General features: G+C 33.8%; 1 protein-coding gene across 18 annotated transcripts; it reads right to left on the minus strand.

Moving 5' to 3' along the window:
• LOC106876225 (nucleosome assembly protein 1-like 1) lies at window positions 1–23,699 on the minus strand. 18 transcript variants are annotated; one of them, XR_016241956.1, is made up of 17 exons: window positions 23,646–23,699; window positions 16,688–16,725; window positions 15,514–15,575; window positions 12,837–12,957; window positions 10,884–11,025; window positions 10,696–10,770; window positions 9,639–9,711; window positions 8,729–8,802; window positions 7,900–7,968; window positions 7,563–7,702; window positions 7,317–7,462; window positions 7,201–7,223; window positions 6,993–7,112; window positions 6,489–6,515; window positions 3,277–3,373; window positions 2,348–2,398; window positions 1–666 (listed from the first exon to the last, which is right to left on the minus strand). XR_016241956.1 is itself a non-coding variant. In XM_014924699.2 (16 exons), exons 2-16 carry the CDS (start codon window positions 16,702–16,704, stop codon window positions 631–633), a joined length of 1,176 nt encoding a protein of 391 aa, XP_014780185.1. In that variant the 5' UTR covers window positions 16,705–16,725; window positions 23,646–23,699; the 3' UTR covers window positions 1–630. The 18 variants fall into 18 exon arrangements, 8 of the variants coding, with proteins under 8 accessions (XP_014780185.1, XP_052824267.1, XP_089208792.1 ...); XR_016241954.1 differs by lacking the exon at window positions 3,277–3,373 and adding an exon at window positions 4,547–6,110; XR_016241953.1 differs by having other exon boundaries at window positions 3,277–6,110.
• Between the last annotated feature and the right edge of the window lie 3,770 nt (window positions 23,700–27,469).

The raw sequence follows: 27,469 nt of genomic DNA on the forward strand, positions 1-27,469 counted from the left end.
TTAACTAAGTCAAAATATGTCTTTATTCAAAGAATATTCCAGAAAAGATTGCATGGAGAGGGTCAATTTTTTAAAATTTTTTCTTTTTTTTTTGGACAAAATAAATTTCCAATGTTTTGACTTAAACATGGTTAAAAACCTGTAGCTATGGCCAAGGAATCAAGTGCACAGACAGAAAGATTAAAATAAAACAAATAAGTAGACCATGAAAAGCACACGTGCACAACATTGGAGGTTTATTTTGTTCAGTTTCTAGAAGCAGCTTTTATCCCTCATGTTCTTCTCTTTGAGAAAGAGATTAAGCACAAGAAAATTCAAGTTAATTATAAAGGAATAAGATATTCCTTGAAGTGTCCTTGGTCACAATATCTTAATCTTTGATAAGGTGAAGAAAAAAAAACAGCAACTTCTATTTATTGTCTGGTTAATTGTAACCCACCTCAATCAGTCTTAACAGGTCAGTTTATATATGCCAACACTGTAAACTGAGAAAAAAAACTTCTCAATTTCCCACCCTCCCCATTTATAATATTTGTCATTGCAGAATGAAGAGTGGTGACCCATTATTGGTCAAATGTTCCTTTGGTCATTTTCTAAGTTGATGGTTTCAGTTTGACATCTCACACTGGTTCATTGTTGCTTACAGTCCTTCTTCCCTTGATCGGACTGAAAAAGGAAAAGTTAAGTTCATCAGATATAATTTCTAAATGCATAATCTAACTCATCAGATCATTATTTTACAATCAGGTCTTTGAATTTTATTATTTAAGAACAAAGAGGTTATAAAGAGTTAACATTTTAAAATTCTATCATAAATTTGAGGTTTACATGACAAAGCATGACCAAAGAATTTAACTTCCTAAAGAGGCCAGGTTTTGAAGCAGAGTAACCGTGCTGTATGCAGAACGTTTCAGTTTAGAGCACACTCAGTGCTATGAAGAACAAGGAGTTACTACACTAGCAGTTTTTACTACACATTTTTACAGGAATGTAAAAGAATGACAAAATGCAGCTGTATTTGGAGCGAAATTCAGATGCTCTATGTTATGAAATACCACATTCACTACCCAGCAGCATTACTCTAAGAAATAAAAATGTCAAAAAGCAGCTTGGGTATCATTTTTAATTAACCTGATGACTTCTGTTGCCAACCCACACCAGTTTTTCACACCTTTAAAAACATGAAACCAGTTAATTTGGATCAGATGACAATACCACTAGTAGCAACTGAGCACAAATGTAAACAAACACAGCAGGCTTCTTCCAGCTTCTGCCTCCCAAATTCACTCACAAAGCTATGTCTGGCTGGGGGGCTACATAAAACACTTACCAAGGTGCTCTGCAGTGGGACTGAATCAAAAAAAAAAAAAATCACAGCTGGGAAGCAAACCTAACTGTACATCCATGCATGCACCTTTATAAAATGAATTTAAAACCAAGGCCCCCCCCCCCCGAAAATGGCACCTATTCAAATACTTAAATTGTGTGAGAAATAATAATCTAAACCTTCACAAGATGAAGTAGTGTTGACAGTATGATCCAACATAATACCAAGCCAATTAATCGAGTGTATCAAAGTTGTGTTATTAAAACATTAGAAGTTAGGCACTTTGATTAGGCAGTTAAAATTAAAAAAAATAGAAAGCATCATTAAAATCAGTAATGTTAGACTAAATTCACGTTAATGTTACAAGAATTATATTTTCTTCAAGTGATTTCTGACCCAAATCATAAGCTAGTAGCTAATTTCCTTTTAGTGGACATATTGGATTTAAATGTTACTCAGTTTTACGGACATCACTAATCTAATATTTGGGCTATATTTAATTTACTGGTTTTTGAAAACTTCCACTTTTAAAAATGTTAATCCAACTAAGCCTGGTACTTACAGACTAATTAAGGAATGGAGCTGAAAAAAAAAGTCTAATATACTCAAAAACTATGTAACAAAATAGGTTTCAAAATTTTCTTTACATTATCTGAAATTACTTGAAAATGGCGTCAACTTATTCTAGATACTGTTTAGCAGAGCAGTAAAACACCCAATAGATTATGTCTAGTGATTAAGCATCTATTCCGTCTTACTATCTCTCCCTCTACATATATATATATATATATATATATATATATATATTTTGAAGATTAGAATTACAAGAGACTCCACACCAAGTCAAATTTGAACTAAGACATATGACCGAAGGCAAAAAATATTCAAGATGACTGAACCAATTTCCAATCAAAAAACATCCTTTCCACACTCACCACCATTAATTTGTAAAAGTTCACTCAAAAAGGACAAATAAAATGGTTAGTGTTAAAAATCATGTTAGGTGTTTTGAGGTCTTACCTCAGGATTATAGTCTGGGTCATTTTCTCCATCATACTCGTCACCTTCATGCTGAAAGGAAGCAAAGACAGCCCATGCAACAAGTGTGCACTTTAACTAGCAAATTAAAGCAGGACAACAGGCATGCCAGGATACCCAATCACCACAACTCTACATTAACATAGCAACACCCATTCAGACACCTAACCCTTCTTTAAAGACAACAAATTAACACACACACCTATGCTGAAATACTCTTAGTCTCATGTGTGTCTAGTGGCCATCTAATCAGAGGACCAAAAATGAAAATCTAAACAGGCTCTGCTATGCAAGTGTTCTAATATATAAAAGTAATGTGCAAGATAGAAAAACAGGAGAAAAGTGGGCAACTGAGAACTACAGTAAGACTACAACCAGTGGCCTTATCTTAGGATACCCACCAGTGATAAAATATAGACAGGAGGGGTTGTGGACAAAATTACAATGCCAGATCTGGAACACTCAATAAGCTTCAAAGACCACTAAACAAAATGCTATAGGCAATATTTGAAAAATGTTAAAATATACAAGATAGCATTTAAATGAGCATATATAAAGGTTCAATATTTAACCACTAGTAATAAAAATACACTTGGCTTTCCTTATGCTTTGAGCAGGAGCGTGGAGTAAGAAAGAAAAAAAAGAAAAAGCAAAAAAAAGCAAAAACCCCAACATTTAATATTCCATTTAGAAAATGAATCTTAGGTGCTAATAATTAATCCATTCATCTTAGCTGGAAGAAATTTTGCAAATCTAATAAGAAAAAAATCCATGAAAGGTAATACCACTGCACTAACAATGATAAAAGTAAATATTAAAAAACCCAGAAATGGCATGTGAAGGACAAGCAATGGTGCTCCAACAAGTTACATTAATTTATATTATGTATATACACTTGGAATAGTACTTACAATAGATTGTAAAGAAGTTTCACTGTCATCTTCACACAACTATGAAGATCCAACAAGTATATAGTGTTCCCTATCCCCTATTTGTCTGCATCTAAAACTGAGGGAATAAAATAATAAAATATAGCTAAGTTAATTTATGAAAAAGTCTGGGGCCACATTGCTCGTCGTTATACACACGTGGATGTTAAAAAAAAAAGAAAAAAAGGGCAAAATAGCTAAGTTAATGAACCCAACATAATCACTTTATTTTAAAATTACAAGCCTAAAAAGAAAATTAACAATTTAATAAGTATTTAAAAGTTACATTTTAATTTCATGCAACAAAAACATCCTGACTAGTATAAAAACTGGACAAGAAATTAAAATTTTACACTACAATACAGTCACAAAGCAGAAACTTGTCGGGTTAAAAAAAAAAAAATCCAGAAAATGGAAATCTCGACTGAATATTTTGCAGAGTCCTTTACAGCTTTATAAGGGTCACCACTTAAGCCTGAAACAATTTCAGCTCAGATTTGCAAAAATTGCCAAGGGGGATATTCTTTAAAATAATTAACTGTTCTCCTCTCATTAGTTCGAAAAATAAGTCTTGCCACGACCCTTCTATAACACCGAGAGCCTAGCAGCTTTTCACACTAATGCAATATTAAAAAAGTAAACCACAATATATGTAGGCTCAAGTTATTCTTCAAATGAGAGGAACCACTGCATCGAACAAGTTGCTTAGCCACTACTGTGATTTGGAGAAAAAAAACCTAATATAAAAATTTTAGCTTACAACTAGAATCATAGAAAATTCAAAAGCAACAGAAAGACCACAACTAATATAAAACCAAATATCCATAGTCTAAACATTAAGAAAAAAATTTCTTTAACGATCAGAAAAGACTGGCAATGAAGTAGCAATTTTCATTCTGGAAGCAGACATCTCAAATTTGTAAAAGGGTAATTGTTTTTCATTATGTGACCTAAACTAAATCCCTTGACTACTTGAGCAAACTTTTTCTCCTCCAACCACATTTGATGGCTTGACAAGTGACAGTCTACGGATTACAACATTACAATGTAACACTTTCATCTTACTGGGCATTTATAAATGGCCTTAAGCTTCAAAAATTGCTATGACTATATGGATGAACAATTTATCATGTTAGGAAAATAAATGTGTATAACAAGGGGGATATATAATTTTACAAACACACACACACACACACACACACAAAGGGTTGTTCTGAATAGAATCAAAAGTTGGAATAACTTATCTACTGACATGTTGTTCAAATTGCACATGTTGGTAGTGTAGCTTCTTCCTGTTCTCCATTGCAGGTAAATAATAGATCCCAAACAGAAGCAATGTGAAGTCAAAGTTCTTGATGTAGGAGGGGTGTAGACAGGCCAACATCCTTAGAAGGCTACAGGTTGTTTAGAGAGGACACTACTGAGAGCCATGTACACAGATAAAGTTTAAAGAAGAAGACCAACTATATAATAGGAAACCAACTGAACACTGAAATGAATTGCCAGCAAGTGGACAAATTGATTAAGACAGACAAGCCACAAACTGTGAGCTTGCTGCACACTTGGTCCTACTTCAGTGTGTAACAAAAGAGAAGACTGAATACTGGGAAGCTTGCATATGGAGGATACTTGAGCATTTGACATGGAATTTAAGGAGTAGAAGTCTTCTGATCTACTGGAAGTGATTGAAGCCAGTGAAGACTTCACACACTATCTAATGAAATATGACCACATCTAGATTTATGATCAGGAAATAGATGAACAGTCCATGGAATGGACACCACACCTGCTCTCCATGACCTATGAAACGAAGAAACAAAGATTTGCTCACAAACCTGGCAGTTCTATCCTTTAACTACAGTACATACAATATTTTAACGGTTTGGCTAGGGTAGTGAGAACTTTGGTGAGCCTTGCAGAATGGGCCACTAATAAGATTCTAATTAGAAAATATTTGGAGAACCAGACAGCTAATCATCACACCATCAGCCACTCCAGTCAAACAAGATAAGATATTTTATTTTTTATTCAGTCTTTAATTGGGTTCATTGAAATAGATAAGATTATACATAACTTTGTATCAGATACAGTTAGAGTGTTAAAAAATTTTCTCTAATTTCTCAAAAATCAAAATTTCATCCCAAGTATTTCAAATAAATCAGTAAAGATATAGCATAATTACTCCCTAATTATTATGTTAAATGATTATCACAAGACTTGTTCAACTAAAACCTGAATGGAAAAAAAATTGTCAATAGACTTGCATTTCTCATTCCAACAACAACTGTGCTTAAGTGATACCAATATACCCTTAACCATAGTCTGAAAATTACAATTGTCAAACCAATGGTCAAGCAGTGGGATTATCACTTGGATGATTAAAGTCTAGCAAGATCACATTTAACACTCATGCTCAAGTGTGCACTTTAATGGATAACTAATTCTGATGAAACAAGCAGAAAAATTAAGATGAACTAGTATCACAAACATTGAAGCTAAAAAGAACCGTTAAATTGTAGGGATATCAATTCATAAAATTTGAAGAACAAACACCTTTCGGCAAGCTAATAGTAAGAAAGGGTACCATACATATGGCATAATCCAGATATGCAAAAACAAACCCAATGAGAATAAATCTTATCAGCTCTTAATTTATAGTAAACATAATACATTAAAACCTACAGATATTTTCCACAGCACTCCTACTCATACAAAGTATTTCTTGAATATACTGAAGTGGTAAAAGCAATTGTTGTAAGAAAACCCTCCCCACCTGTTATAGCAGAAAACTGAAGAAAAAGCTAGTCAGAATTTATCTATTAAAAAGAAAAGAAAAAAAGCCAAATGAAGGATTTGCAATTTTTGTTCTAAATATGGTGCATAATTAACATTCTATTTTAATTATTTTATTTAGAGTATTATTTATTCTGTAGTTGCTGACAATTTTATACGAATGTAATTTTATCACAAAGTGACAGTTAACTGGTAATTTATGATGGCTTATAATGCGAAAAATTGTAACCAGGAAGCACTTTCAGTCTGTAGAATTAGGTATACAAACACTAAAGAATTTTAAGTAGTTTCAAATTCTCTAGGGAACTGATAAAATTTTTAGTGAAACGATATTTCATTTTAAAACTAATCTGGATAGATACATGTTAAAGTCTCTCAAACTAATTTAAGCATTAACTTACCTCCTCTTCATCACCTTCCTCTTCATACTGAAAAAAAAATTTTTTATGCAAATAAAATGGTAAAACATCTTGTAGCATAAAAACCAAATACTTTAAGAATTTTCTATATAAACTAAATGTCACATTTTTTTCCCCTGTGCTATGTTACAAATAACTAGAATATTGACAGTTCACTATAATTTTATATGTTACTGATGTAAGCAAGGTGTATCAAAGAATGAATTAATCTGTTGACTAGCACTGCATTAAGTATAGTGGTGTGGAGAATAAAGCAGTGACAGAATAAAATTTATATTTGATTTCCATAAAGAAAAATTAAAACTGTCTATATTTCAGACTTTACTTTTAGGACAGTTATGAGAGAACTCGTAAGAATTTGGAGGTCTTTATTTGAAACCATTTAATGGCTTACTAAAATTTAATCAAGATTCTAGAATTTAATTAAAATAAAGAGGACAGTCACAAATATAACAATGGGTTAGAACAGGAGGAATCAATACTTACATCTTCATCTTCTTCCAATGCTTCGCCAGTAAAATACAAAACAGCCTTTGGGATGATTCTTTCTCGTATAAAGTGCCCAACTTCAAAATCTGTTGCCAAAATTGTTTCAGCATTCTCATCCTTAAAAAAAAATTTAAAAACATTAAATAATAAAAATGTAAAATGAGAAAAAAATTTTAATCAAAATGTATGTAAAGCCAAAACTTACCAGCTCTGATTCATCAGCAGGAACTAAAAAAGAAATAAAATAAAAATTAGAATAACTCAACATTTCACCATACAAAATAATCTATGCATATAATAAAACAAGTCAGAAAATTTTACCTGTAGGAGGATTGAAGAAATTGAAAAAGGAATCAATTTCTACAGTTTTTGTAACAGTCCTTGTCGTTCCTCTACCTTTATGCTTCAGTTTTTTCTTCAACACTTTCACAGTAACATCTTTTCCCTTTTTCCATTCTATTGGACAACTAGTAAAAGAAACAAAGAGATTTGACAAGTGTTATCAATGACGGAAGCAGAAGAGAAAAAGTAGTGGACAGCTGACTCCAAACGAATTTATCCACTTACCCAACACATTTTATTATTTCTGGGCCTTCAAAAGAGAAAGGATCATTTACATCAGGCTCTGATTTCATAATATATTTCTTTGTTAATACACTATTCTTGATATAATCATTTGGTTCAAAGTAGAATTGTAAGGTGAAACCCTGTAAAATGAAAAACAGTAGAGAACTTTCATTTCAACTACAATAAGTTGGTTATTATTTACTCATTATCTGTAACAGTAACAGAATTACCATCAGATTATTTTAAGTGGCACTTATTCAAGATTAAAAATTGTACATCATAAATTGAGAATTATCCAACTCCTTACAAAATGTTAGAGTCCAGAAAGAGAACTCACCATTGGGTCTTTCTCTGAGAAAACACACTTTATATCAATAAGATGTTTCAGAATAGGTTCATCATGTTCCTAATTCAAATGGAGGATAAAAAAGAAAGTTTACATTAATTACAATTCTTCAAAGGCAATGAAAGCAAAGGTGTTACTAACAACTGGCAAAATAAGCAATCTACAAATTTTTCATGTTTGGCAACAAAAAATCTTAATCTCGAAATATTTTGTACTCAAAAATGTTTCCTGTCAACTTTGAGCGCCATGTATAGATTATATCTACCAATTAAAACTGACAAAGATATAAAAATAGAAAACCATGTAGTTAATCTACACAGAACAGCATGCTTAGGAGACCTATAGTGGTGGGTTAACTCTTTAGTATTCAGATTACTGTGAAATGTAATGTTTATTCACATTGTTTTGAATTAATTATATTATGCAGCTTCAAGATCTCAATGTGTTTGTTTTATGACTAGTGTAGGTCCCAGAGGACAGATCTGGCCAGTTTCACTGCAAAATGGGGAAAACATTTTGGCTGGATATGGCCAGTTTAAATGCTTAGACACAGTTGGGCCATCTTTTTAGAGCTGAAATCCGACCAGAGCTCACAAGATTTTGTTAGGGTTTTGAAGTAAAAAACTATTGAACAATATCGAACAAATGCGAACTTGTACGAAAACTAGTAATGCAACACAAGCCAATTCAGTTGATCCATTTATAATCTAGCTCGAAGGGGGGAAAAAAAAAAAGATGAAGGCTAATAGTTATTAAGTCAGTTCTCTTCAGACATTATGAATGCCCAACACACATTTGTAACCGAAAGTAATCTATTTACCTGAACCATTTCTGAAAGAATATCTACATTCTTGAAGACCGTCAACCAGAAATGAGGAATACCTTTTGTATTTTCTGGAAAAAAATAAAAAAATTCTAATTAATTAAAACTTTACAATTGATAGGTTAATGTTTGGTTATTCCTAATTGCCATTTCAAAAATCGTCAGTAATATCCATGTATCAACCTTTACTTGCAGATTGGATTTTAGCAAAAATGGCTTGTCTCTGCACTATTATGCCAACTGCACCATACACTTTCATGACTCACTCACTGTTCTCTAAACCCACATCCAAGACTTCATTGGACCACCACTCCACCCAATGAATTAGTTTCACTCTGCACTAAACTTTCCAGGCCATTAACTCATAAGCACCCTTGTCTTGGTCATTTATTTTTCTACTGCCTACCGCAAATACTCCTGCACTCTCCTTTATACTTTTGATTCTGCCCTATTCCCTTTTACAGTCCTTTTGATGTCTAGCTCCCTCCCTCCCATAAATCACCCAAATAAATAGACATGCCGTTGGCTACCGAGTACTCAATACACTTACACCTTGATAACTACTTATTTCTGGCCTTTCTACTATTATTACTCCCCTTTACGTCCCTTCTCAGTCTACATGCCTTAGGTTAATGAGTGCTTTAGTGTTTATGTCACAAGAAAATGAATGCAGTTTAAACTGCAATATGATTGGCAATGCGAGGGTTATCTAGCCAAAGAAACAACCAATAACACATAGGAAAACCAGTCATTAGGAGTGACTCTTCCCAATAAATGACAGACTATAATGTTCGGTCCAACCTATACCAGCTTCGGAAAGTAAAAGCCAATGATATCAGAAAAAGATAACTGTTATATTGCTTACATCTTTTCACAATCAGCCAAATAACTGAATTTAAATACTTACCATCTAAAACCTCTACCTCAGGTTCTTTTTGTTCTGGCTTATCCTCAACTGCAGCTTTATTTCGCATATCATCCTGGAAGAAATTTGAACCTCTATTATATGCTTGTTACAAATATTTAAAACAGTTTGATGCAACCCTAAGCTTTGTATATTACTTACAGAAACCTAGCTTGTTGGTTTTGGTGGCACCTATGAAACTAAGGTATATTGGGCTGAATTAAACTGTTTTAAATAATGTAATTCCCACTATGTGTGTTAAATGCCTTTCTTTCATTTGTCCAATCACCTGCAAGTGTGTATGTGTCCTTGTCTTGCCATCACAATAGTTGTAAATGAGTGCTGTCCAAGCAATGTCATTAATTCCCAATGCTCTGTGCAAACATGTCTAGCCATGGGGAAAACATTAACTTGCCTGGAAACAAGCAAGGGTACCGGGATGCAGAAAACCTGCCTCAAATTGTTAAACCCATGCAAGCATGGAAATGTAGATGATATGATCTCTTAAGCAGAGTTTTTTGTACAGAAAGAATTTACAATTCCATAATCATTTACAGTTATTTCACATGTAAATACTTTGGGGGCAAATAATTTAAGCCTACTTGAATCTAAGTCACAAATTTCCACACCTGTAAGATAATATTCAAGTTTAGCTATTTCAGTATGGACAAAAATGAAGCAATTTCATAAATTTTTTTGGATCATACAGATTGACAACTATTTGCAAAGCTACTTATCAGACACGGGAACAAATTTATTTCTGAACCATTTCAAAGAAGTATTATAGCTTACATTTGTCATATCTATAATTACATTTGATGGAAACTTTAAACAATTTTAAATCCATTCAATTCTAGAGCATCATACAAAATAGCTGAATCAGATGAAACCAAAGCAGATGTAAATTACCCATGCAAAAAATTAGCCACTTAAACCTTACATTACCATATGCCTCAAATGTACAACTTTTGCCTCAACAAAAAAGAAAAAAAAAAAAAAAGAACGTAGTACATTAATTTTGTCACTATTAAACTGGTGCATGAAACAATGCGATACATACTGCTAATTCTTCGTCACTCGACCAATCACATTCTTCGTCTGTGGGTTCAACATTAGCATTCACAATATCTTTTCTCTACAAAAAAAAAAAAAAAAAAAAAAAGAGTTGAGAAAATAAAATTTAAATGGCTGCTAAAATTAACATTAAAGCACAAACAATTAACTCAATAGTTACAATGATAATCTCACTTTATCATAGAATGGAGCATATTTCTCAGCAAATTTGCATTCCAACGAGTGAAGTTCTTCATAGAAATCAGATTCAATCTTAGTTGTTTCAAATTGGAGTTTCTTTAAGGCTTTTATTCTCCGCTTAACACATTTAGGTAAACTGTAAAAGAAAATCCAACACAGAGTATGATTATTGGGATTTAAAAAAATAGGCACTGTAGAGTCTACATACAGCAAGAAAATTCAAAATTTTAATACATTTGGGAAATTTATAAGTAACTACAGGCACATCAATGCATAATTTCTTTTATCGCCCAACTAAAGCTGAACATTAACTCATACAGCAACACTTAATAGCTAAATTTATAACTCATTCATGCCCTATTGAAATTCTCATATCAAAAAATAAGTTTTATGACCAAGTTCTTCATTTTAGAATTGAACTAAATCATAGGTGGGGAGATTATTTTATTTAGAAACCTACTAAAGAAGTTAAATTTCAAGTGCGCTTTTAATAGTCCTTCAGAACGCTCATTTGTAATTCATTTTCTTTTACCCTGCATAGGTTACACAAATATTAATAAAGCATTGTTTTACAGTTAGATGTCCTTCTTATCACCAATACATACCTATATATATTTCGAATAAGGGATCTTTGAAAGCAATGACACTATCCCTTAAAGATTAGCTATTTTCAAAGAGCAAATGTGAAGACATACAAGATAAGCTTCTTATTTACTGTCAAGCATATCCACCCAAGTAGGTGCAAGACAATTGTCAAAAGTGCTGTGCAGATAGGCTGTATCTGAAACTGTGGTTGGAACGAACCACACTGCTATACCAATATTCTACAAAATTACATTACAAATAATGAAAATTCTTTTAATACTTCAGTCATAACTAAAAAAAACAAAAATGAACAAAATTTCAATATACTTGTAACCACTATCTGTTACCATTAGATCATATAGGATTGTTTTATAACTATATTTACATAAATATTTGCCACATTTGTAGACAGCAACTGAATCCTGAATAATTCATTTCAGCAAGTTATTTTCTTTATTCTTTCAAGAGTCGTATACTGTAGATCCAGGCCAACTAAAGCTCTGAGTGAATTTTGTGGAATGAAGCCCATCATGTGTGTACCCTTGTGCAAAATTTGATCATTGGGCCATGTTGCTTCCAAAGAAATGCTTATATTCAGTAAATGGAATACAATAAATTTAATACTGAAGTTTTCTCAAACAGCATCTCCATAGTTAAAGGGCATGCAGACTGGTGTAGCTGTTAATAACCACTACTTTAATTCATGTAAAAAGCATAAAACAGGTGATCCTACAGGAAGTATTATCACAACTGGTCGCTCCAGTCCCTCGCCCCCATCCTCTTTAAACAACAGCACTTTACAAGGTGTTGTAGAAAGTAGAGTAAATCATAAGCAAATCAGAGATATAGCCTTAAATACTAAATGCTAGTAACAGAGAGGACTATTAAGGTGGTACTGAAGGGCTAGTTAAAGGGTATTAAAATCATACTAACACACTATCTCACTGGTTATGTTAATAACCCTGTGTAAATCTAGCAACATAAAAGCTAAAAAAATTTGAATAGGCACTGGCATGGCTGTGTGCTAAGAAACTTGCTTCCCAACCACATGATTCCAGGTTCAACCCCACTGCATGGAACCTTCGGCAAGTGTTTATTACTATTGCCTCAGGCTGACTAAACCTTTGTGAGTGGATTTGGTAGACAGAAAATGAAAGAAGCCATCATATGTACGTGTGTGTTTGCCATTACTTGACAACCAATGCTGGTGTGTTAATGTCACCAAAACTTGGCAAAAGAGAATGACAGAATAAGTTCTAGACTTAGAAGGAAGTCCTAAGGTTGATTTCTTTGACTAAAGGTGGTGCTCCAGCATAGCCTCAGTTAAATGACAGAAACATGTAAAGGAATAAAAGAAAATACCTTTGAATATAAGTGGATGGAGTACCAATAAGACTGCCTAGCTTATCTTGCAGAGCAGCCAATTCAAAAGGATTTTGCATCCATTCACAAGCAACGTCTGTAGATCCAGTTTGTGGAGCATCTGAAAGAAAATTAGTGAGGTAATTCTAATTATAATAACCTATAACAAAATAATATACTCCAGTTAAACCTTTTGTTACCATATTTCCATTGAGATGCTATGTGTTTCTTTCATTAATTTCAAATATAAAAAAATTTAGTAAAATAACTTGGTTATCATTAACCCTTTCGTTACCATATTTCTAACCAAATTACACCCCTTATGTGTTTCAATTAATTTCTAACATAATCATAAATTCAGGCTGGTTTTATCAAACAACTATTATTTATCAACATATTAATGTGATTTTTGGAAGATAATTTAACGAAAGGTTCTCAACCAATTCTATACCAAAATTTTTGTCACAAAGTGACTTTAATTACAGGTAAATTCAACAAAATATAAAATTAAAATTTTTGTTCAAACATCGCTATAGAAAATGGGTTATTAGCTTATATTCAATTGGGTATACAACAAAATATTATTATAGAAGAGTTGTGCACATTACTGGATTTATTACTGTCTCTTTTGCCAGTATAAAATTAAAATCCAGAGCAGTACCCAGTATTTGATTCACAAATCTTTTCCAAACTTTGATCCCCCATTTTGTGCGTTTTCCTGGCATATACTGTCGAAAACGCACTCAGCCTTTATAGCCCACCATATCCTCATCTATAAACTGTTTTATATGTGATTTGAACACAGTCAATGAGGGGTCTTATTTTAAATAAGGGATCAAAGTCTGGTTTTCTACGTACTGGTGTACTGCTCGTGTCTCTTACATGTAGATATTGAGTCAATTTTAAAAACCGTATCCTCGTCATTATACTTGAGACATATTCGTCGCCAAAGGGTTCACCACTACTCCAGTAATTTGTTATTCTAGGTAACTTTCTAATGCCCATAATAATATTTATGGCAAAATATGCTTTAATTTCATTCAAGTTTATGGGAAACCACAAACTATCCATTTTTTTTACACTTTGTTTACATTTAGCGTAACGGTTTGTTTCCGCCGTAATTAATTCAAATAGGCACATCGGAAAAAGCAAAAAGAAATAGTCTAAAGCTTTACTCTCCTGGGTAAGACTGTGACCTGGTCTAGTTTCTTCAGAAAAATCACTGAAAGAAGGAGTTTTTAAATTTTCACTCCATTCAGGTACTAATTCACTCTCTTTATAGCTATCATCGGAGCTCTTGGATTCACTGCTTTCATTTTCGGAAAATGAAACCTCAGATTCATTATCAAATACCACAAGCTTTTTTTTTTTTTTCGGTCACAGAGTTAGATTCATCAAGGTTTTCAACGGAAAATCCTTCGAATTCTGACTCTCTGCTTGACAGAATAGAATTCGTATCCATTTTTTTGTCAGGATTACAAATTTTGAAAACACAACAGGAACAAATTTGGAAAAAAATCTCCCAAAATTCACAAAAACACGTTGATCATCGTACAAAACTATAGCTGAACTGTTTACACAAATAATCACGTGTTTTCACGAATGTACTAACGAGATTTGCTCGGATATTCTCATTTAAATATGAATAGGTGATTACGGGCGGTTTTGGGCGGCTTGGTCACATGAACCAAAATTTATCTCGGGTGGCCTTGGGCGGTTTGGTAACGAAAGGGTTAAGCTAGTGAGAGGAAGGTAAATTGTGACTAAGGTTTAGAAGATTTTAATTTAGAACTTTTGAAAACAATACATTCATATTACAGAGGCAGAGGCAGTTTGGTATCAAAAGGGTTAAATTAAAATATCTTTACATGTGACAAATTATTTATTTATATGCACACACACACACAAATAATATTAGTGACCACAAGCATAAAACCATATCAGTAAATTAATATATGTACATATATATATATATATATTAGGGTAGTAAGAAGCACCAGCTTTGCTCAGGAAAGGAGTTATATGAATAAGTGTTCTTTCATATTTATTATAATTCTTTTATTTAATTTTGGGTTTTGGTTTGCAAGATTCTTTATGCAAATTCGTGTGTTGAAGCACATTTTGTGTCTGGGGAGAGTACTTTTTTAGTGCCAACACACTCACTCGTGAGTGTGTTAAATAAAGCACTAAAAGGAGAAAGACTCTCCCCAGACACAAAACATTCTTTTATATATTTATAATTCACAGTTCGTTTCTTCAATGAGGCTGAGGCACTCAGATGAACACAGGCATTGGTAAGTGAATTTAACAACATTATTATAAGATTTGGCTGAAGAGAATCAAGTGCTTTTTGGCACTGAATTCAAAATCATGATACCAACTGCCATTCTTTCTTGCAATCTTGCAGGAGGTAAGATTCTTATTCACTTAGTTTTTTTTCTCACACCCCCACCCCCCTGTCTGTATAAATTTGATTACCATGGCTTCAGAAATTTTTCAAGACCCCTTTCTTTAGCAAAGCTGGTGCTTCTTAGTACCCTAATTACATATATATTATACACACACAAATAAAAACCCTTTCGAATATTTTTTTTATATAAAAAACATGCTTTTGTCATTATAGCTTCGAAATTTACACCTATCCACAGGTTAAAATAATTAAAGTAGTCAGGATTACCTTCTGATCCTTCATCAACATCTGTTTCTACTTCCTCAGGATCAGCTTCTGCATTGTTTTGTCTGAAATAAAATTTTATACAATTAAAGATATTGCTATTTATAATTTTCAAGTGTTAATTCCATTATTATAAATTAAAAATGTAAGTGATCAAGTAGTCTGGAAAATTTACTTTATACATCCAGAATGTTCTAATCACTTTTTCATTTACTATTAGAGGGGAGTATCTGTAAACAGAAATAATTCTGCCTACATTCTTAACCCTCTAAAATACACATTATATAAACAACAAATTATTTGCTAGAAAACTGCAACAGAAAATACAATCTGACTTTTCTCTGATCAGTTTTATAAAATACAAGTATGTAGCATATCAGACAGCTAATATGATATACTCTTTAAGTAGGTGGTAGCATCTCACAAAAACCAGCTTGTATCTTATAAATACATGGACAGTTTGAATTACTGGCCAGTGGTAGTTCAGATGGAGCAGTACCCAATAGACTTGTTAGTATTATCACAAAATTACAACCAACAGAAATGACAATACATAATTATACACAAACTAATTATTGGTCATATATCAAACTTCCTGTGTTTGTCCCACTGCATTTCAAAAGTTTGAAATAATCTACTGTTGGTTGAATTGAAATTCAATTTAGAGTCACAGAAAACAAGAACTTGGAATCAGACATTTCAATTTCTGAGTGTAAGCAATAGCATCAACAACACTTAATGCAATGATTTCACAAGAGAAATCTTTGATTTTAATGTATTTCTCAAAATCCAGATAAAAATAGTGGTTTCACTAAGTAAACAATTGAGTTACAGTACACATATGTGAGCACCGCAAATTTTTGGAGATTTTTTCTCTCTCCATTTTGACTTTCAGAAAGGTTTCATAATGGACAAAAAATTGATACTGGTTTTGTGATGTCAAGCAACTAGTTTTAATTTGAAGTACTTTTCGAAGAAGACATTAAAAATAATATAAAATATACAGCAAACAAAAACCACATGTATAGAAATGCTGGGATTTCATAAATATATTCAACTTCAAAATAACCTAGAGGAGAGTTATAGACAAAAACAGGTTTTAAAAGGCCTGTCAAAGTTATATACACTTAAGTTAAATTTAACTTCTAAATTATAATTTTATATTTTAAATACTCACGGGTCATTGTCCGCCATATTTACTTGACAAGTTGTAACCTGTAAAAGAAAGGTTTTCAGTGGAAATCCTTATGAGAAACACTTAAAAATCATAAATATTCATTTTGTTTATATATCTTACACATGAAAAGAGGATGCACTAATATGAAATTAGTGCTCCATTTTTGCAATTTTGAAAACTTTCTCTATAACAAGCAAACAATTACATATCTTATGATTATAGGCATGGCTACATAGTTAAAAAATTTGATTCACAACCATGTGTAAGTGTCAATATATCCTGGAGATAATTTATCAATTGTGAATGAAGTTGGCAGAGAGAAATGGCATGGAAGTCCATTGCACAGGTTAAACTTCTTCATCATGTAGTATAGGATTACATCTCATTGCATGGCACCTTAAGTGTCTCATAGCTTGGAGTTAACTTTTCAGAACAAAATCTGATGGTCAGAAAAACGAAAAAACCAGTCAGGTGTGTAAGTATATACTAGTATAATGTATCAATATTATTGACTACACACGCAAGCTTCTTAAAGCTAAATCCTTCCAGTCACCTAGAAGGCAGTCTGACTGCAGCATATTACCTCAGTAACTCAACCCATGGAAAAAGGTGAGGCAGCAGTCTATAGTCAGAGACTCTTGTTGCCAACTTAGCTTTCACATAATCACAAAAGCCAATGCTTTGATAAGAGGTACAAACAATGCACAAATGGGAAGATACAATACAAATAGGCTCCAGTACCGTTTCCATTTACCAACTCCACTGCTCACAAGGAAATGGTAAGTCAAGGCTAAAATGGAAGCCTAAAACTACTTGTGATTCTGAAAACACTCAGCCATGCTTGTGCTTCAAAATGAATACTTTCATATTTAGTAGTATATCATTCATTGTTGTTTCATTCACCTGACTACGGACATGTTGGAGCACTGCCTTGAAGGATTTTACACCTTTAGCAATATACCGTGCTTGAGAAGACCTGTCAAGCCAAGTGAGATTGTAATCATGGCCGATGCTGGGTTTTTTTTTAACTGGCACACAAACAGCAACCACTCCACTCTTGGGAGTGGTTGGCATTAGGAAGGGCATCCAGTTTGAGAGACCATGCTAAATTAGATTGAAACCTGCAGCTCCCCAGCTTACAAGTTTCCAAACCGTCCAACCCATGTCAGCATAGAAAACATATTAAATGAAGAAACTAACTCCAGGACTTGTTTTTTTAAAGCTTAGTGCTTAATCTTTCAGTTTTTGCTGAACTACCAAGTTAATAGGGATGTAAACACACTGACACTACTTGGGGAACAAACAGATACTAAGACGTATGTATATATAGGTCTAGCAAGATTGTTGAGACGCTTGAACGGAGGCATGTTGGTGTATGCTGCATCCAAGAGGTGGGGTGGAGAGGAGCTTCAGCCAAGACACAGGTATAAAATCTTCTGGGAAGGTAACAATGATGGGGTAGGTGATGCGGGGATATTTCTTGCTGAGAAATGGGTGGATAAGGTCATAGAGGTAGTCAATGTGCAATAGAGAGCTTAAGCTCAGGCTAGCTTTGCAGAATAGTATAGCTACAATTATATCTGCCTATGCCCCACAAGCAGGACTACCAAATGAACAGAAGGACCACTTTTATGATATTCAGCTGCAGGATACCTCAAAGATGATAGCACACTTGCATTTAGCTATTCTGCAAAGAAGCTTGGGAATGCCTCTATGAAAGACTGCTGAACATGGAGAAAGAATGGGAGAACACCAAAAGTTGACCCAATTGAGGGACTAGCTACCTGAATTGACAGTGCTTTGGAAGATTAAGCAATTGATATGAAGACAGGGACAGTCCTCCCTCCCCCCCGCCATCAGGAATCATCACCAAGATGCTTAAAATATCTGGTGGTATGGGTTATGGCCTAGTTGCCAGTATTGTAAATCAGGACAGCTGTGTAAAGTGCCATTCTCTAACTGTGGAGGGAACTTGTCGTAGAAGTAGACCCAAGAAGAGATGGGACACGGTGAAGTATGATTATTGAACTGAGCTTCACAGAGGAAATGACCGATCTTTTTTAAAACGGGGGCCACATTTTTCATTAATGTTTTACGTAGTGTTTTTGGTACCGAAAGACTTTCAAACTTCGTATACTTATCTATTTTGTGTTATAGAACAGAAAAATATTTTTGTATTCGAATTTATTTCATGTAAAAAATTGCCTTATTTCGATAATTTCAACCAATCACTGACAAGTATTCAGTTGTTTACATTTACTCCTTTGGCTGATTAAGCAGTGTAAAGCGTATCTAATTTCCATAGCTTCGTTTTGCTTTCTTCTTTTTAAATTTGCTGAATCGTTTGTTTATGTAGTCGGCACTTAATGTATACCGGATGAATGGACGTCAGTGATTGGTTGAAATTACAGAAATACAACTTTAACATGGATTAACTTAGGGATTTCTTTTTTTTTTTTAAAGAAGACTAAGAGAAAAAGATGTTTTATATGACATATTCTACCAGTGTTCCAAGTTTCAAAGTGTTTCGTTAATGAAAAATGTGGCCCCCCGTTTTAAAAAAGATCCGAAATGACTAGTGACTGAGACCTTTGTCAATATGCTGTGCTTGAAAGGACCCATGAAGTCAACTGAAATTATAGTCATGGCTGATGCTGGAGTCATGTAACTGGCACCAATGCCTGCGGCACATAGGTGACACCTTTCAAGCATTGGACCCCACAGCAAACCCGGGAGTGGTGACAACTTAAGGCTTAGTCCATATACCATAAATCTAAACTTTTAAGCCGTGGCATCTCACTACTGGATGCAGACTAATGTTTTGCTCAAGATGGACATGGGCACAGTGTATGCAATATATATATATATATATATATATATAAAGGTAGGTAAGTAGGTACACACATACGCATGCAGGTATAACTGCGCGAAGTTTGTTTTGCAATCATGTGGTTTAGGCATGGCAACTTCAGAAAGTTCTCTCATCACACCTGGGATAACCAAGACCTTACAAGTGAAATTAGGTATATAGAAACTGAATGGAAGCACATGATTGAGACCTGCAGTTTTTCTTTTGTCTCCTGTAAACAATGTCCTACAGCTCAGCAGTCAGGAGGTAAAGATCAATAGAATTATCCTACTTTAAAAACAAATAGTAGAAAAAAAAAAAAAAGACATCTTGCTGCTTCAAAGATAGATAAGGAGAGAATTTATATAAATCAACGTATTTTAGTTTTAAGAGGACTTGTAATATTAAACACCGAAAGAGAACAATTATGAACGCGCACATATTCAGTCGTCTTTGCAGCAGTTATAGATTTACCCCAAGTGTCCATATAACTAAATGTAGTTGTGAAAATTAGCTGAAGGAAAAAATATTACAAGCACTTCCAGTTGAGAATAAAAAGCGGAAGTAAAGAATACGCACACCACCCGTTTTCGATGTAACAGTAAACACTGGCTGAACGTATTCTTTACTTTCGCCGAATAGAATATGGAAATCAAATTTTAAGGGGAAAAAGTGCCCACTAGCACTAAGTAGTAAAAGTCTTTCATTTACAGTACACTATTCTTCATGTGCTATGCCTATAAGTACCTCCAAAACTTAGCACTTATGCTGGTATTTTTAAAGCCAGACATATAAGGTAGCTTCGTCTTCGTTTGTTGAGTATTTTTTCTATCATTACTACATCCATAATATTATTTATATTTGTGGAATTCTTTACTCTAATGAAACAAATAAGTATTCAAATTTGGCAGCACAGCATCTCTAACGTTATTCCACAAGTTTAGTAACATGTATGACGGGCACAAACGTTTACTATGAAATTACAGTAAAAATAGCCGTGTTTATGGAACTTCATTCTTCTAAACGAAGATAATGTGCACTACCCAATTTCGGAAGCGGTAAAGACTTTCTAGCAAAAGAGAAAATAAAATAAAGATAAAAAACGATAATCTTTTTAGCGTACAGTAGCTCTCGTAACTAATTCAATTTGTACATCTGTTGACATATTTTCGACATCCTTGAAAGCAACGAGAAATATCTAATGCTAATGTATACAAATGATGCACATGCCAGCTGTTTGCCCCGTGAGCAAAAAACGTAAAACAATGTTTGACAAACTAGTTTGGTGTACCACGACGTTATAACTTTCTGAAAAGAAGGAATATGTTTCTATGAAATTTTGCGGAGATACATTGAGTGCAGATTACGCGTTAAAATTGGGGGTGGGGGGCGAAAGGGGAGAGAAGTTTTAGATCACCACCACCACCACACTACGCGCGTGCTGGTTACCACCATTCCAACCTCGAAATTACGTAATCTACAAAAAATAAATAAAAAAATAACATGCTGAATGTCATTAAAAACATTTTGAAGACTTATGAGGGAATAAAGTTGAGACGGGGAACGAATGATTTGAAACTAAACAGAAAAAAAAATTAAATGCTAAGCAGTCTGCATGTTTTTCTTTACTCGTTTCATTTGCTCGGCTCCGACGAAGCGCCTTCTAGAGTTTTAGACGAACAAATTGTTACAAGTACTTTTAAAAGTCTGGTACTTTTTCTGTCGTCCTTATACTGAACCGCTAGAGACAAAAACAAACCAACATCGTTGCTAAATGGTTTGGGAAGGGCTTTGACACATGTAATATATACATGAACCAGAAACCACGTGGTTGCAAATGGAGATTCTTAATAGAGCCATGTGAATGCCTTTACATGAAAATCTTCAAAAATTTTTAATTGGTGTTCCTTTTTTTCCCTAAAAACTTGCACTATATTAGTAACATTAACTGAAAACTGGAAAACCCAAATTAAATATTAGCACTGGTTAAAATTAAGTCATAGGCTCCTTAAAATTATATATTCGAGAACGTGTTCCTTGAGAACATACGACTAAATACGGACATTCTAAAATTATAGAGGCATTCCATTATAGAAATACTTAGGCCTCAGAATTTCATTAACATATTTTTAGTATCTTTTATATTCAATTTGAGAATAATACTAATTTCTTAACTATAAGATGTGACAAATTAAAACACGTGCTTCGTTGAGCAAAGGATAGCGAAAAGACCCCCCCCCCATAAAAGTCTGCAAGCGTTAGGCTTCTAGAGATACAATTACTGTTAACAAAAAAAAAAAAAAAAAAAAATTCACGGCAGCCGGCAAAGAATTTATTTCTAGAAAACAAAAAAATATTAAGAGCAACAGTTAATATCATTTATGCTGTTAATATGTCACAGTATGCAAGCAGACGAAAAACACAGGAGCTAGTTCCGATCGAAGTGTAATTTGTTTACGATAAGTGTAGTAAATATTCCCCCGTTTTAATCCTGAAGTCGGGAGTAAATTGCAGTCGTATATGGTATATAAGCTAGTGTTTATTGGTACATTTCGAGTCGCTTAATGAAGCTTTTCGTATTTAAGTCAACCTGAAACTCGCACGTGTGTGTTTCGTAATCCCAGTTTCAACAATTGAAACAAATATTTTGCTACTTTTAAATTACTAATTCAGTTTCATAGAAAAAAAAAGAATGTTTCTTTACTACGCTAAAGGTAATAGAAAAAAATTTGGTTTTGAATAGGACATCACCTCAAAAAGTTACATTACAAAACTTCAATAAATTGACGACTCCAGGATTCAAGCTCAATGAAAGCCAAGGATGGAGTACTAGTGTAATATAAAACATAAGGCCAATAGAGAGATACTGAAATATAGGAATAGAAAAAAAAATACGCTAGATTAAGAAAAGATACAAAATGAGTGTTTATGGCTACATACATCTGACTAAACGAAAGAAAATAATTTACAACAGTTTGCCATTTATAGATGTCGGTTCTTCAACCAGTCAGAAACTGCGACTTAAATTAGAAGCCATAGAACTATTTGGAACAATCAACACAGCCACGGCTTTCAATTATAATTCATTAAAAGTGAATTGTTAACCCTACGTAATACTAGAAAAGCAAAAATGTTAAATGATAGTTTTCTTCGACATTTGCACAATGACGACGGCATGTGGGTGTCAGTACCCCAAGTGAAATTATTCTTCGTCGTTAGACAGGCGGTTGCAAACATTTCACAAGATGACACGTTCATATCGGCTAAAAACAAGTTCTAGAGTCTCAACTAGTGCTAATAACGGGCAGTCAATGACCCCTAGAGTTAAATATAATTCCGTTACATATGTTAGTGCAGAATGCACGAAAGACCTTGAAATAATGCCCTCTTAGCATGAATGTAATCAGCGATTACACTTTTTTTTAAAATTCTATATCTAATAAAAGATATATGGAATGATGGATAAAACTAAAAGAGATATGTAGAGTATGTTTTAAGCTGACTCACATTAGTATTGAGTTAAATATGGCTGAATTACATTTGCCAGAGAAATAGCGATATGGGGGTTAGTAAGAGGTGGTGACTGTCAGAGAGAACGGAGAGCAAACATGTGGCATCAAAAGAGTCTTCCTATCCTCGAATACTGACAGAAGAATTACAAATTTGGGACTATGATTCTGTTACACGTTATAACTTAGAAGTATTTCACCTAGAATGCGCTGTGAAGTCGACGATTTTATCACTCAACTTATATTATTTCGTAATACTGTTTGTGTAACTTAAGAACATCAAATTCGATTAGTCTTAACATATCATGAACAAATATATTCCAAAAATTAGTTAAAATGAATTTCGTAAGATAACAGGAATTGCTTTTTCTGTTAAATATTTGCAATTAACTAGAAGGTTCTAAAGAAAAGGGAGGCCCCAGACACCCTACATGCAGTCAATAAGATCATGGTCACAAGAAGAAAAACAATTTAACACTCAACATAATAACAACTATTGGTGTACAGATATTACAATAAATTAACTTACAGTAATAACGATTAACTTAAGTAGATTACAGTAAAAAAAATCAAAGATTTCTCCTTGCATAAAGAAACTTACCGTAGAGCTTTTCGAAGCTGCTTCTAACACGAGGGTAAGATGATGGTCGACTCCTACACCTAATTCCAGTGACGACAAATGTGATTGGATTAAATTGCCATCATACCAAATAATGGACCAATGAAAATTGTTCGCTTTTCAAGCTGCTGGTTGCGCATACAATTTGGCGGGTAATTGGATGTCGAGGTAGGATAGATAAAGGGGAATAATTATGAGATTTGATGCACATTATTTGGCGTCTTCACTTCTATTTCATACATAGAACACAAATTCCACAATTTAACACTCCCAATTTTACGTATGACATTCGTACATACATTACATTTTGGTTATGCCTACACATTGTGTAAGAACGGGAAACATTAACCATTACTTATGAGATAGGCTCAGCCCACTATATTGGACACCTTACTTCAGGAAATAGTTACTGAGTATCAAAGGAAGGAATTCAATTCAGAAGTAGTTACAAATATTACAGAATTATTCAGTTGGTATGAGTTAATTCAAATACTCTGAAGTTACATTTTCTTCAATGAATTATTTTCAAGTTATGTACTGTGATGAGATTTGATGCTGATAATAACAGTTTTAGATGTTAAGTTGACTTTTTAAGCACTCAAGTAGTGACTTTCAAACTAACATTATCAATGAGATGTGGGAAAGTTTCAAGATAAGCGCCAGTTTCAAATTCCTTAGATTTTGAAACAATTCAAATTTATGAACTGGGTATATATATGTTGTTTTAATGTCCACTTTTTCATGTTTGCTTGGGTCAGACAGTTTATTTGAGGCAGATTTTCAAAGATGGGATGCTCTTCCTGTGCTAACTCTCACTTGTTTCCGAGCAAAGTGATGCTTCCTCATGGCCAGACATGTTTCTGAAAAATATTGGTTCTAAATTTTGGCACAAAACTAGCATTTTCGGGGGAGGGGGCCAGTCGATTACATCAGCCCCAGTGCTCAACTGGTTCTTATTTTTTCAACTTGAAAAAAAAAACGAAAGGTAAAATCAGCCTTGGCAGGATTTGAACTCAAAACAGAAAGATGAATGGAATACTGCTAAAGATTTTGTCTGGTATGATAACGATTCTGCCAGCTCACCGCCTTTCTGCAAAATATTGGAAATGATTGACACTTGTGTGACAGTGACATGTCTACAACTATCACACAATGTCAAGACAAGGAGACAGACACATGCTCACTTGTCATCTCTGTGAGGCTGAAAATCTGAAGATCCTTTCTTACTACTTCATCCCACGTCTTCCTGGATCTAACCCTTCTACAAGTTCCCTCCACAGTTAGAAATTGGCATTTCTTGATGCAGCTGTCCTCATACATGTCACATGAACATACCAGCACAGTCTTCTGTCTTCCACACAATATCTGATGCCTTGTATAGCCAGTTTTGCTCTCAAATCACTTACACTCTGTCATATGCACACTGACAGAGTATGTTTGCTTCATTTCTTTGCATGTCCACAGTGGTTACAGCCCAAATCTCACTGCCATGTAGCTTAACTGCTTGTACATCGGCATCATACAATCTGCCTTTCTCTCTGAGTGAAAGGCTCTTTGTTACCAACAAAGGCAGTAGCTCTCTGAACTTTGCCTAACTCATTCTTATTTTTTCACCACACTTTCAGAACTACTCACTCCATTACTAACTTAGTCACCTAAGTGACAGAAACTATCTGCTACTTCAAAGGATCCCTTTGACATTTGAGGGAGTCTATTTCCTCTCCATTCCTAGTGTTTAATGTACCTGGATATACGCCACACACAAAGACTATGTTCTCTCTTAACCTTCCTGTGATACCACTGCAGCACTGGGTACGCTGTATGGAGTTTCTACCACCCTCTTTTCTACATATTGAGCAGGGCCATCTCCCTGAAGAGATCTGTGATTTGTCTATTTTCCTACTTACTAAGACTTTGGTCTTTGCTAAATTTAACTTTAAGGCATTTTGCTTCCACACTTGAAATTTCTTCTCCAGTTCTGGTAGTGATTCAGCAATAAGAACAAGGTTGTCAGTGTAGAGGAACTCCCAAGGGCAGCCAATCTTAAATTCTTCTATTATGGCCTGAAGGACTGTGATAAACAAGATGGGGCTGAGAAACAATTCATGGTGAACTCCTACCTGTACACTAAGTTCATTGTTATACTCATTGCCAACCTAGACCTTACTGACATCATCCTTGTACATGGATTGTAGTTTTCACCAACCACTCATCTATTCTCAGCTTCCACATTGCTCACTAGATGAGGGAGAAAGGGACCTTGTCAAAGGCTTAAAACATTTTTACGTTCCTATTATTTACTGGTAGTAATAATACTGAGAATGATATTAGAAAATAAATATCTTTTGCGTTTTATGACATAGACCACATACAAGTACATTGATAGAGATATATTCACCAGTATTATTGATATCAAACTATTGGGTGCTATTTTGGCATGTGATCTACAAAGGAGATTACTTTAGGTTACTTTATAGTTTACTTTTCAATTTCTAAGAGCTCATAAAATGTTGGCTAAAGATTTTTACAATGTGATTAGTGACGAGACAAAAGCAGCTGCATTTTTACAAGAAACCAGCACTAAATTCACATAATTTCTTGAGAAAAAGAACGGTGCCACTTTGGCATGTAATCTACAATTTAAAGGAAAATTACTTTAGTTTACTTTGTGTTTGTGCTATTTTCTGTGTGATCTACATGAGCAAATTTACTTTGATGGGTGATCTACATGCTTATTTTAATTATTATATGGTTTTCTAATCCTTAAAATAGTACGAATTTTGTAAAAATACATTTACAATGCTAAGTATGTAAAAAATAATTTTAAAAGTAATCTAAATTAATCTACCTTGTAGATCATATGCCAAAGTAGGACCAACTATTGTATTAAGTTTGCTTACTGTCAGTTCCTTTCCAACCAACATAGCTATATATGAAGATAACTGTTTGCTTTGCTAAAATTAATAATTTCATTGAAGTTAGCCTACTAAAATCTTATATGTACAAAGCTATCATTGTGCCCCAAATTCTTATATATAGCATTTCCTATGTCAAGTGTCAATTAGTGTTTAAATATAAATGATTATTGTGTGTGATTGAACATCAGGTCAGCCCTAAGTGAATAGATTTATGGTATTTGTGGTCATCATTTGAATGATAAGATGTGATTCAAAAATACATTGGGCCACATATACCATGCCTCAACATATTTGAGAACCATACTAAGCGCACCAACCTGCTGTAATTTGTCATATTAGAGTGAAGTGTCTTGTTCTTTTAGATGTACTGTCCAGTTTCTTCATGTGTACTTATAATTTCTGGAAGTGGCATATCAGCAAATCTTTAATTACTCAAAATGAACTACAAAATTAAACTGCCCAATACGGAAATGAATGTTATATATACATATGTATGTGCATGTACACATACATATATTGTAATCATTATCATTTCATGTCCACTTTTCAATGTTTGCATGGGTCACGTGGAATTTGTTGAGGCAGATTTTCTATGGCTGGATGCCTTTAGACCATGTGGTCAAGAAGCAAGCTTCTCAACCACACGTCCACATTTGCACCCTGGGTAAGTGCCTTCTGCTATAGCCCTGGGCCAACCAATGCTTTGTGAATGGATTTGGTAAATGGAAACTGAAAGAATCCTGTTGCATATATATATATATATATATATATATATATATATATGTATCAAGGATTGAATAGAAGGAATACAAGGAGAAAAGTTACATGAAAGCAGAGTAAACAGGAAAGTAGGCAAAAACTAAACAGACGGTGAAATTAGTAGACGAC

This window comes from Octopus bimaculoides, chromosome 5, assembly GCF_046866305.1.
Source record: "Octopus bimaculoides isolate indiv1 chromosome 5, ASM4686630v1, whole genome shotgun sequence".
Classification (NCBI taxonomy): domain Eukaryota; kingdom Metazoa; phylum Mollusca; class Cephalopoda; order Octopoda; family Octopodidae; genus Octopus; species Octopus bimaculoides.

Coding starts and splice junctions, on each gene's coding strand:
- LOC106876225 (XM_052968307.2), bottom strand. CDS start 23,633: ATGCAAGGAGAAATCTTTGATTTTTTTTACTGTAATCTACTTAAGTTA. Junction 7,703..7,899: donor TCTCAGAGAAAGACCCAATG/GTGAGTTCTCTT, acceptor TTCATTTTACAG/GGTTTCACCTTACAATTCTA. Junction 7,224..7,316: donor TTTCTTCAATCCTCCTACAG/GTAAAATTTTCT, acceptor TTTCTTTTTTAG/TTCCTGCTGATGAATCAGAG.